This window comes from Oncorhynchus clarkii, chromosome 13 (assembly GCF_045791955.1).
Source record: "Oncorhynchus clarkii lewisi isolate Uvic-CL-2024 chromosome 13, UVic_Ocla_1.0, whole genome shotgun sequence".
In the NCBI taxonomy this organism is placed as follows: domain Eukaryota; kingdom Metazoa; phylum Chordata; class Actinopteri; order Salmoniformes; family Salmonidae; genus Oncorhynchus; species Oncorhynchus clarkii.
Genome location: NC_092159.1, coordinates 24,957,089 through 24,969,321, shown reverse-complemented (window position 1 = coordinate 24,969,321; position 12,233 = coordinate 24,957,089). Strand labels below are relative to the sequence as shown.

Sequence of the window (12,233 nt, the reverse complement as noted above, 5' to 3'; positions counted from 1 at the left end):
GAGCCTCGCGTTAAACAACCGTCTTTCCTGTAGCTTTTTTTTGTCTCGCCAACGTAATGGTGCGCGCACTAAACAATGTGGCACAGCACAGACGAGCCACACTGTACACGATTTTTCAGTTGGTCGTGAGGATTCTCGATACCACTCTGTTTTGCGGAAAACAATGTGATGTGATTTAGATTGTGAACTTAGCTAGAACGAGCTGTGGCTCAAAGCAGCCTCAGACGTTTTCAGTCAGACAGTCGCCCTTGCCATACAGTTGAAATCTTATCTAGCCAACATTTTTTTTAATTGAATATTATTTATTGTGAACTTCAGAACTGTAACGATTTGAAGCTTTGGTTAAAGGCAAGTACAAATGCATACTAGTAGTCATCTCTCCTGCTTGAGAGTCTACACATTCTTGATGCAAAACAACGTCATCTCACCGGCTTCTTCTCTGGCGAGTTCTCATTGGCTATTACTATTCACCGTTCTTAACATTTGGCGTTGCACATCTCACATTCCAAGAGCATTGCAGATTTAGTCAAACATGTTTGAGAATATAGGGACGTATGGGACTGCTCAAAGACAGTAGTCCTCAAATTGCATCTCTGACCTGCTCATTAAACGAGCGTCAGTGACGACCGCACAGCCCAAGTAGGGGATTTTGTCTCTGATCTCAAACTTTCTTGGACAGCGTAATATTGTCATTACCGACATTGAGCCATCCCAGGATATTCTGTAATATTCGCACTGAACACAAATGTTCAAACCCGACTGAGCCTCTGTAATCCGAAGGTTAGCAATTCAAACAAGTACATGTAAAATCCCATAGAGATTGCCAACGAGCGCATTGCTGCCCTACAGCTTAATTTGCAAGGCTCTGGTCTCGTCGTTGTGTGCTTGTAAAGAGACTGGGGACTACCGGTAAGCTTCATAATGAAGAATTGTGACGGGTGAAATGAAGAATGCGATCTTTATCTCCTAACGTATTGCACAAGTTGACTGCAGGTATTTACTTAAAAAGTAGCTGCAAATATTCAAATGTATAAAATAAAAAAATCCTAAGAAATAGTTTAAACAGTATTGAAAAAAACATCCCATGGCTATTTCCAAATAAGGTATACTGCCCAAGCCTAGTGTACACCCGGCTTAGGAACCAGTAGGACTAACTTAGGTTTGTCGTGCCACACGTGACTACTTATTTTTAGCTCTGAGGAGAATATAGGTCTATGAACCAACACATCTGGATTCCAAGATATTTCAACTCATCAAAGCAAGTGTCTACAAATAGACCTACCAGCCCACTACCCCAAGTACCCCATCACAGAAATAGCATTGCCCCCCCTGTCTCTCACTCCGGGGTGAAGTTTCCACTAGGTACAGATCTAGATACAACTTCCTCTCCCCCAATCCTTACCTTTACAATTAGTGTGGAAAATACTAAAACTGACTCACGATCGGTGTCTAGGTGCAACTTAAACGCCCTTTTTCTCTTTCTGTCTCCAGACATTCTGTCCCTGAGTCATGGCGGACAGGAGAGCGGAGAAGTCATGTGAAGAAGCCAGCGGATCGTTAGCCAGGCGGGAGTACGAGGTGGCGGTGAGCCACTGCACAGATGCGCTGCTGGCCCTCGGCCCCCCGGCCCCTCCCAGCCCTGGAACCCCCACATCCAACCCCCCCAACGACACGGTTACCCCCCTCCGCAGCCGCGCCCTGCTCTACAGGATAGCCGCCCTGCTACAGCTGGTGAGGCGTCAGACTGATCCGATGTGCACACCTTTCGACCCACTCCCTCAGTGTGGCCCACATATGTGTTTGAATTTAAGTGTGTTCAAGTAAAGTGTCATAAGCCCATCTTGACTTGGATTTGTTTTCTGAGAACCAGATAAAACGACCAAGGTCCCACCTCCTTTCATTTCTCTGCCTCTAACTGCACTGTTATCTCCTTCTAGCACTAAAATTATACCCCACTACTTAAGCTTCACGATTATAGACACTGCTTAAGTACTATAATTATATTGCGAGTGACTGCTCTGAGTAGCAAAGATATCAGTTCTGGGCTCTTATCTAAGACTCAGTTAGGACCTCTGTCATATAAAACCCACCTTTTACGAGGACAGTCATTCTGCTGCTTTGACTTTCTGTTTGCTTGTTTTCTTTCTACCACCAGAAAAACTATGATCAAGCAGATGAAGACTGCAAACATGGTGAGTTGGTAGAGTACTTATCATAGTGAAGACATAACCCATTGTATTGAAGTCCCATTCCCAGGTTACATTCATATACCAACTATGACTTGGCTAGAGGATGCACTTGCCATAAAGCCTGTTTTTGCATGGGCAGTACCATGGAGTGCTTTCACCATTTTAAAACTCGTAGAAGATGACATTGACTACTTAGAAATTAGGGCTGGGAATTGCTAGGGACCTCACAATAAGATGTTATCACAATACTTAGGTGCCAATATGTATTTTGATTCTCTATGTATTACGATTTGAATACAATGATTTTATTGCGGTTCGATGTTCCAAACATATTGCTAAGCCTATGTCAGCTGCAAAGAGACGAGAGAGCATGAGAAAATGAGTTTTGATCCGTTAGGGAAATAAAAGTGCTGAAAACAAATTCTCTCTATTAAAAAAAGATGGAAAACAAGCTATGAAGGAAAAATACTGGAGTTTTGGTGCAGCCTACTAGCTCAAACCTTTGTATTGAAATATTGTTAAACCAATAAGATATCGTCAAATAATAGCCCGATATGTAACTATATATATATATATATATATTAAAAAAATAAAAATAAAAAAAATACTATTTCAAATGGAAATAGCCCTAATTGAATTTACCCAGAGCTATTGTGGCAAAGACGCCCTGGATTCCAAGATATCCAACTCTAAGTGTAACACAGTCCTACTCAACAGACCTTAAGTTTTTATTGGCAATTAGTCATCTCAGATAGTTTCATTGCTATTAAAATCATTCTAGACATGATGATATGCTAAACAAATGTTAGGGTTAGAAACAGGTCAACATTTTGGGTAAATGTCAGCGCTAAGGTTCATGCTCAAGTTAGTGAAGACTTACAAGACAAGTGGTTTGCATAACATCAGCTGTCGTAGGCCGCGTGGAGCGGGACTTCTGCACGCCATGCCTGCTTCAGTAGCTAGCTTTGCCCATGTCAAGACAAGCAGTTAGAATAACATTGGTGGTCATAGCCCTTTGTCGCAGGACTTTACCACACCATGCCTGCAGCTATGCCCATGTCATGTGACTTGGGTGGAGAGAATGCAGTTCGATGTGATGGGAGTGAGCACACGTTCCATGCAATGTAGTGCGGTGCGATCATGCACAGTAACGTTCCCTGTCGTCCTGTGTGTGTTTTTATTGTAGTTCTGGCCGAGGAGCTGGCCAAGGGAGACGGGTCGTTTCAGGCCAGCCTGCGCTGCATGCTGCTGGACGGCAGCCTGCACGAAGTGGCCGGCCTCCTCTCCAAGTCCCTGTTTGGGGAGCCTCTGGTAACACTTGCTCCCGGCCTTACTTCACTGTTAACCCTGCCTCTTCAACACCTACACCATCTTTTTCACCCCCCCTAGTTCACCACCACCTCTTTCTCCTTCTGTTATTTTCCCCCACACCTTTTTCTCCTCCTTTTCCACCCTCCCCTTTCCACCTCCCCCTCTTTCTCCTTCTGCCTTTTCCTCCTTTTCACCCCTCTTCTCCCTTCACCTCCTTTTTCCTTCTCTTCCATTTTGCTCCTTTTCCCTCCACCACCTCCTCCTATAACTGATCTATGGAGACAAACACAGCCATTTAGCTCTGAGAGCAGCTGGAACATTTGGTTCCTTTTGACTTTTCCAGGAAATGTCCTCTGGGTTTTTTTATGAAGCAGGTTCTCTCAGCACAGAGGAAGTGTTCATGTTGACTGTTGAATCGATATGCTTTTAAGGGTTTGTAGCTGTGTTATTCTCCAGCCTCTTTACATGGGGGTAAATGTCAGAAAATAGCAAAATACTAGTGTTGCATATCTCAATTAACTTGGAAAAAAAGTAATTCCTAAAATATCAATACCTTTTTAGATTAACAGGCAGTGCCCAAGTGACCATTTCAATGTTGCGATTTATTTTTAAGTGTGTGATGCCCTGTTCTGGTGTCAGGAAACAAGCTTGATTCTCACACTGTCCCTTAAAACTCCCAACAGCAGATAACTTTCAACAGTGAAACGCGAAGCCTGAACACTCTGGTGTCTTATCTGGCAACCAAAAAGCATAGATATGAAGTCCGTTATTTGTTCTCAAGTTGACTAGAACCAGGGAGCAACAAACATGCTGCTGCATTAAATATAAGAATCATAAGCGGCATCCACATAACCATTTTGACCAGCCTGTGAACAGATTTGGTTTTTCGGATGAACAAATGTGTTATTCAGAGGATTTATGTATCAAGTAGTATTTTGTATTGACCAGTGACTCTGCCAAGTCTCTTTAATTGATATAGTCTAAAACCCTTTTGGATATGCTTGCTGATATTGTATGTGTTGTAATGTATTTCCTGTACCTTCTCTTCTTCTTCAGAATGGCATCGTCACAAAGGACTTAACTAGATTAAAAATGCTTCTCTCAGAAATTGAAGTAAGTGTTTGTGAGGTGGTCTTGACTTATGTTTCTGACTATTGATTATATTTAAAAGTGAATGACACTGCAGATTTATCACCCGTTGCGGTACTCGAGGTCAACTAATTGTTTGAGTGGACATTAAATGTTATTGTCTTATGAATACAATACTGTCTCTTTCTCACAGGCCATTCGTAGCGAAATGGCTACAGAATATACAGACGACAACGAGGAAGGTGAGCAAGTCGTCCTCACGCGGGGGATATATATATATATATATTTGGATGCGTTTTATATATGTCAATTGGATTTCACAGCTTGTGCTCAACACAGTCAGGCTCAATGCTTCGAAAAGGATGATTTGCTTCGAAAAGGAAAGCTCTTATTTAACGCCTGGTCGCAGGATATCGAAAGACCCAAGCCTTTAGAATTGGATTTCATTTTCACTTTGACTCAAGTCTCAAAAGCTTGACTCCAAAGTCCATATGTAGGTGCTTATTTACTGTGTGAGTGAGATGTTCTGTTGATGCAGTTATGTCTTTGTGGTCAAAAGTTCGGGATGGATGGCAGTTTCGCCCCCCGCCTAGAGGAGTTACCAGCAGTGAGGAGTACACGCTGTGTAAAAGGTAATGCTGTCATGCGTTGCTGACTATGTTATACCGGTGGCGTAAGACCATAGTTCATATAACATATTACAAGACTAGTTTAACGAGTAATTGGCATGTTGTATGCAATCACTTTGTCACATTTGTACAGTGAGTGGCCTACAATTAAAGCCATTGTTATTGCACCTGCATTATGTCCACCTGCTGCAAACATGGGCTTGCTTTACAAGCAATAAACATTGTATTAGCTCTTGTTACCTAGCTGAGTAACCAACACAGTTTTTCAGTGTTGGTTCAGAGGGTGAGGCCCTTTTGGCTTTTGGTCCTTGGGGGTTGGATTCCCGGACACTATTGGAAATGAGAACCACTTAACAAGTTGACGCCACCCGGTTGAATGTCCTGTTGCCCTCGCCGTGCTCCTCCAGGTTCCTGGAGCAGGGCCTGTGTCGCTACGGTGCCCAGTGCACGTCGGCCCACTCCCGGGAGGAGCTGATGGAGTGGCAGAAGCGCTACGCCTCGCGCCTCATCCGCCTCAAGCAGCAGCAGGAGAGCAAGCACTTCACAGAGAACTACATGGAGGCGCTCATCGAGAAGTGGATGAACTCTCTCTCCCCTGAGAAAGTGGTGAGTCAACCCCTAGTCTAGTCGCTTGGCCTATGGCCTTAATAGACTAGTGTTAAAATACACCCTCCCTTACTGGAAGTAATCACTGATTTTTTTAACGAGTGGAGGATAGGCCGAGAAGCTGTTTGCTTGGGTCTTCAAATGCGTTAACACGGGCTCCCTTCCTCGGAGTAATCACTGATCTAACCCAAATTGAGAGGTGGTCAGATCAGGGGTTAGTACTTCAAGGAGGGGAGGAAGCAAAGATGCTTGTATTGGGACAGAGCCCGTGAGGCTGATACAGGTGTAGATGCCGTGCTGCTGTACTCTCAGCATATATTGGTTTTTAGACTCGTCGACTCTTTCATTTTGTCTACTTATCTCAAATAAACTGCCCTTTTTTTAAAATGTACATTCTATTAAGAGGTTATGTCCTCGTTTTAGCCAGGCTTTTATTTTGTTCAACTCTCCTTAACCTGTGTTCTGTTCCTCTGCCGTAGCTGAGTGACTATTTGGACGGCGTCAACGTGGAACACAGCTCCAACCTCTCCGTAACGGTCACCACCAAGAAATCAGCTCACTCCTGGACCTTCTCCCTGTTCTGCAAGGTAACAGGGGCTCTGTCTCACTCAATGTCAGCACACCAAATACCACCCTTATTCCTTATACATGGCACCCTATTCTCTATATAGTGCACTACTTTTGACTATGACCCATTGGTTAAAATCAGTATATAGGGAATAGAGTGCTGTTTGAGATGCAACCAATGGTTTCAAATAAATATATTTCCAAAAGCACCACACAAGTAGATTTTGATTTGAAATCAACATCTGGCTGTTATCTGTAGGTCGTACACGGCCATATCATTTATAAGCAACTTTGATAAAGACTGCTCCTACGCAGAGGAAAGCTGCATGTTGATTTTTGCCGGCAGGTTGGTCATGTCGACCTTTATCAAGACATTATCATAACACATAAAATAATTGTGCAGAGGTCGTGTGTGGGAGAAATTTGTATCATTGACCGAAGTTGTACTGATTTTTTCCCCCCCACCATTCCCAGCACCACAGCAGGAGACCATGTACTTATGCGCCTGAACATTCACTCTCAAAAGCCAACTTTTTCATATACCCATTGATATACTCTTAGACAGTAACTGACTGACAATGCTTCCAAAGAGCACTCACATGTGGCGCAAAGTAGCCCTTTATCTCTGATTACCCACTTTCACACGTTCTGCCCCTCCCCCTCAGCCTGTGAGGAAGCTGTACCGCATCGCCCTGCTCTACGACGCCCACCGACCCCACTTTTCCATCACGGCTGTGTCGGTTGGCGATGCCGGCGCCCAGCGGCTGCAGGCGGCGGCCGAGGGCTGCCAGGAGTGGACGGCGGGCGAGGAGGCGCTGGCGGCCGACAACGGCATGGACCACTGCGTCTACACGGTGGTGGTGGGCTTCAGCACCGAGATCTTCGGCACCTTCCGCCAGACCATCGTCTTCGACTTTGGCTCGGAGCCCGTGCTGATGCAGCGCATCATGGTGGACGCCGCCTCCATAGAAGGTTTTCTTTGTTTTTTTTTGTGAGAGATTTTGACATTTTCAGTTATAACAAAAATCTCCCACCCTCCCTCAGTAGTCCAAGTTTCTAACACAACAATAAAACTAAAATAGAAGTTAGGTTATATTGATAATGGGTTGCACGTGTGACATTCCTTACAAGGCCTCAAAGTGCTTAGCAATGTAATAGGAGGCAACTGAACCCTATCCACCACAATGTGTAGCACCAACATGAGTGGTACGGCAGCCATATACCGTTCATTCGGAAAGTATTCAGACCCTTTAACTTTTTCCACATTTTGTTACGTTACAGCTTTACTCTAAAATTGATTTCACTTTTTTTCTTATCAGTCTACACACAATACCCCTTAATGACAAAGCAAAGACAGGTTTTTAGAAATAAACATTCAGACCCTTTACTCAGTACTTTGTTGAAGCACCTTTGGCAGCGATTACAGCCTCAAGTCTTCTTGGGTATGACGCTACAGACTTTCGACTTCTTTTACTCACTATTTCAGATGTGCAAATGCAATGTTCATTGTTCTTTTTATCCTTTGGTTATGTAAAAAATGTATATATATATGTATGTATATGTATATGTATGTATGTATATGTATGTATATATGTGTGTATATATATATATGTATGTATGTATATGTATATATATATGTATGTATGTGTGTGTGTGTGTGTGTGTGTATATATATATATATATATATATATATATGTGTATGTATATATGTGTGTGTGTTCTGGCCAGTCCTCATAGCTTTAGTAGCAGGCCAATATTCCCCATGATTTGCGCCAGGTGGAATCTGTGTGGGCAGAATTTTCCTAAGCTCCTCTTCCTAAGCTGGAAGAGGATTTGAAATAAAGTAATACTTGTGGAATCAAATGTCAGAAAATTCATAACACTGTTGGCCATTATTATGTTTACAGACATGCATGAAAGCGATTTGATAATTCTGTAGGATTGGAATAATTTAATAATAATTCTTTAGGATTGGAATAATAATATAGGTCTCTATGAATAAGAACCTGCAGATTCTGTCTCATCTCACCCCAAATCCCCTGTGACTTACAGTAAAATGTATATATGGCCCATGCGGGAATCCAACACACAACCCTGGTCTTCCCAGCTGAGCCATCAAAAACACAAGTGCAGGCCAATATTTGATTTTAAAAATCTTTTTATTTATCTAGGCAAGTCAGTTAAGAACAAATTCTTATTGTTCAGGGGCAGAACGACAGATTTTTACCTTGTCAGCTTGGGGATTCGATCCAGCAACCTTTCGGTTACTGGCCCAACTCTCTAATCACTAGGCTACCTGCCGTCTCCAATTACCCTCATGCTCAAGTGTCAATATTAATGATGGAAGGTGTGGTTTTCACAAACCCTCACATCTCCCTCTACAGACCTGGAGCACCTAATGCAAGCCAGGCAGCAGCTCCTGATGACGGCCAAGCGCTGGGACCCGTCCTGCAAGACAATTGTGGAGTTCAGCCCCAACGAGACGGTTGACCTGGACCGCAGCCTGCTGGCTCGCTACCAGATCCCTCTGTCGGCCGACCAGCTCTTCACCCAGTCGGTCCTGGACAAGACCCTGACCCGGGACAACTACCAGGCCCGCCTGCACGACCTGCTCTACATCGAGGAGATCGCCCAGTACAAAGAAGTCAGCAAGTGAGAGCCTCTTTGTTGTTGTAGTCTGTTTCCAATCAATCCTATTCTGAAAACCTTCCACCATTGACAATGGGTTGTAATTGCTAAGAAGACACTTTTTAAATAGCACTTCCATTGCTAGTGATAATTGTCTTCTAATTGTAAAAAGTGTGTACTGATTTTGAGTATGTTTTCTCCGAAGGGTTGGTCCTTTAGTGCTGCTTTTTATTTAGTTTTAGTCAGTCACACCTCTTGATACCTGCGAATATACATTTTAGTGTAATGTTTTATGTAGTGTGTAGACAGTACTGAGCGACAGTCTGGATTGAGCAGGGGTCTGTGAGACTGGCTCACCACAAGGTGTCAGAGTCGATCTTCCACAGTAAAGGGGTGTGTGTACACTACACACGTGGCCAGGCACACAGCTAAAGCCCTTTTGATTATGCATATCTCCTCTGCATCCCCAGAGATTTCCCCAGACCAGGACATTTTTGTTTTAGAATAGAAGTAATTTCTTGTGTATGAACTAAGGCACCTCCCCAAACCCCCCCTGTAATTCGACACCTGCTGCTGTCCTCAGTGGAAGGTGAGAAGGAGAACAGGTTATCACAGCAATCCAACCCTGATTAAGACCTAATCAGAGGCCCCCCAAGCCTTCGCTCAGTCAACCCAGTGGAAGGAACCAGGGTTTCCCCCCACTCCTTCACTGTTCCCCTCCCCCACTCGTTCACTGTTCCCCCTCATCACTGTTATTGTCATTTGCCTGGGGCTGTGGAATGGATTCCTCTCAATCATCCAATTTACCATTGAGGGCCGGTTTCCCGGGAAACAGACCTGGACAAGAAGCATTTTCTATGGAGATTCTCCATTTGAAAGTTATTTTATGTCCAGGACATAATCTATGTTGGGGAAGTATGTCTTCATGTGGTGTTCAAGGACCTGTGAATTCCTGGTTTTGCATGCATGCTCATCTGGTTCAATACAGACTATGTAATAGTTTATATAATACACAATATTAGGATATATATATATAATACAAAAATGAATATTGTATTAATACTACTATAGTATAGTCTAATGTCCCTGTCAAATACCCTTCACAGTATTGCTGTCTTGATAAGAGAGATTGATCTCAGATTTATTTTCGCTGTCCATGAACCACACTTGACTACTTGGCACAAACAAATGATCATTCAACAGTCAATCTGCTGTCTAATTGTTAAGGTCCCTAGCTTACCTAAGGGACTCCCAAAGCTGACAAACATATGGTCCAAGTCAGTTTTGCCACACTGCTGAAATAGCAATTGGTAGATTTTCATGCCAAACAAACCCAGATTATTTTGCCCAACACAAGCATATTTTTACCACTAACAGCTGTCTATGTGAATGCCTCCGGGCAAAACATTTGCCATGTAAACCACTGTGGATCACAACAATCACTGTTTGCATGTAAATGAACAGGATGTGAAAAGGTCAAATTTCAGGAAGTAAAGAGGTTACACTGATTCAACCTTATTCCAGTTAAACAGTGCATATTTAGCAATGACTCCAGTCCAGTCTCATTTCATTGTTAGCCATCTTTGCCACTGTCCTACCCTCTCCCCTCCCAAGTTCAACATCAAAGTCGCCTCAGCACTGGCTAACAATGCTAATGTATATTTCCACTTAAATTAGGCCTAATACTAATGTCCAACTTCGCTCAGGCCTACTCTCCACAACTCCCGCCTCTCTGTCACATCATTTTCGAACAACGCTAATGCTCCCGTCCCTCAACTCATTTCTGGCTGATAACAAAATGTCCTCTCCCACCAGGTTCAACATCAAAGTCAACCTCCAACTGGTCACCAGCTTCATGCTGACGGGCATCTCGGGTGGCGCCAAGTACGCCCAGAACGGACAGCTCTTCGCCCGCTTCAAGCTGACTGAGACGCTGTCGGAGGACACGCTGGCGGGCCGACTTGTCATGACCAAGGTGAACTCTGTCTTGCTGTTGCCCCTGGCCCGCCAGGAGTGGTGCAGCCAGCCCCCTGGGGTCAAGGAGCGGGTCTACGAGGCCTGCATCGAGGAGAAGACCAAGGACTACATCTTCCTGCGGATATGCAAGGACTGCTGCGAGGAGCTGGGGTTGATACCTGACAGGGAACTGCAGGTACGGACCAAATATAATCGTTGTATAACACTGTGTGATTGGCCTAGCAACAAGTTGCTACAGAAGAGTTGATTGGTTAGAATAGATCATTTATTTTTCAATTGAGATTTGAAACATGACAGCTGCCACAATAGGTGTTTTTTAAATGTATTTTTGTGGGTAGGTTATTGGATGAACAGATCCAATGTCCACTATGGAGTAGGTGACATTTTAGCCATGTTCCAATATGGAGGATGTTGGATTTGTTCCCTGTAGTTCAATACAACACATAATCACACCATGGGTGAGGTCTAATGCGTTTGATTCACAAGGACATCTCCCTTGACATGGCTTCAGCCTCAAAGCTTGTTTATGTCCCATGTCATCACGGACAGAAGCGGTGGCATAGAAACTATTCTCTTGAGTCAGGGGAACTGTTTAAACCCCTTAAAGGCCCACCGCCCCATCCTTCTTTCAGTCTTTTCAATCTCCCATTCCACTGTGTCCTCTGCCATTTGAGAGCTGAGAATTCTTTAATGAAAGGGTCACCTCTCCAACGTCTGATGCTTTAGCGAAAGCAAACTCTCGGGGTGAAAGGTCCCAGTATCGATTGCCCCTTCACAAAGGTTAGCACCGTCCACGGTAAGGCTGGTGCTCCAGGGAAAATTGCACTCTCCCAGCGCGGCGAGAGATCCCAATTACTTTGCCCAGTGGCGTCTAAAGGCTGTTCTTACCCGCCGGTGTGAATGATGGGCTGGCGGGGGAAAGCGAGGCCCGGGCATGAGCAATTATCCAAACAAGCCTGTTGCAGGGAATATAATCTGTCCGTCTGTGTTTTGGAGCAGCTCATGTCTAGCTAAGTGATTAGGACAGAGCCCGTAGCGACGGGGGAATTAAAGCTAGCTATCTAGCCACCCGGTGGGGGAGAACGTGCCCCCTAGTTAAACGAAGAGCCACGATTGCCAGTGTCAAGCAGACTGACCCCCAGATAATGAACAAATGTAGGGATGGAATCTAGAAATGTAAACGGTATTCTACTATATTACAAAATTATCTAACTTTTATATACGGTGCGCGCAGCTA

At 44.1% G+C, this 12,233-nt stretch overlaps 1 protein-coding gene across 1 annotated transcript in view; it reads left to right on the top strand.

Annotated features, from left to right (window-relative positions):
- LOC139424684 (probable helicase with zinc finger domain) overlaps positions 1–12,233 on the top strand; it is a 59,265-nt gene that overhangs the window by 3,903 nt on the left and 43,129 nt on the right. Inside the window, exons 2-12 of the mRNA XM_071176755.1 lie at positions 1,492–1,731; positions 2,156–2,192; positions 3,376–3,500; positions 4,557–4,613; positions 4,783–4,831; positions 5,149–5,221; positions 5,626–5,824; positions 6,304–6,411; positions 7,057–7,363; positions 8,776–9,043; positions 10,835–11,171. Coding sequence (XP_071032856.1) covers positions 1,510–1,731; positions 2,156–2,192; positions 3,376–3,500; positions 4,557–4,613; positions 4,783–4,831; positions 5,149–5,221; positions 5,626–5,824; positions 6,304–6,411; positions 7,057–7,363; positions 8,776–9,043; positions 10,835–11,171 — 1,782 coding nt within the window. The 5' untranslated portion in view covers positions 1,492–1,509. The remainder of the gene's footprint in view (positions 1–1,491; positions 1,732–2,155; positions 2,193–3,375; positions 3,501–4,556; positions 4,614–4,782; positions 4,832–5,148; positions 5,222–5,625; positions 5,825–6,303; positions 6,412–7,056; positions 7,364–8,775; positions 9,044–10,834; positions 11,172–12,233) is intronic.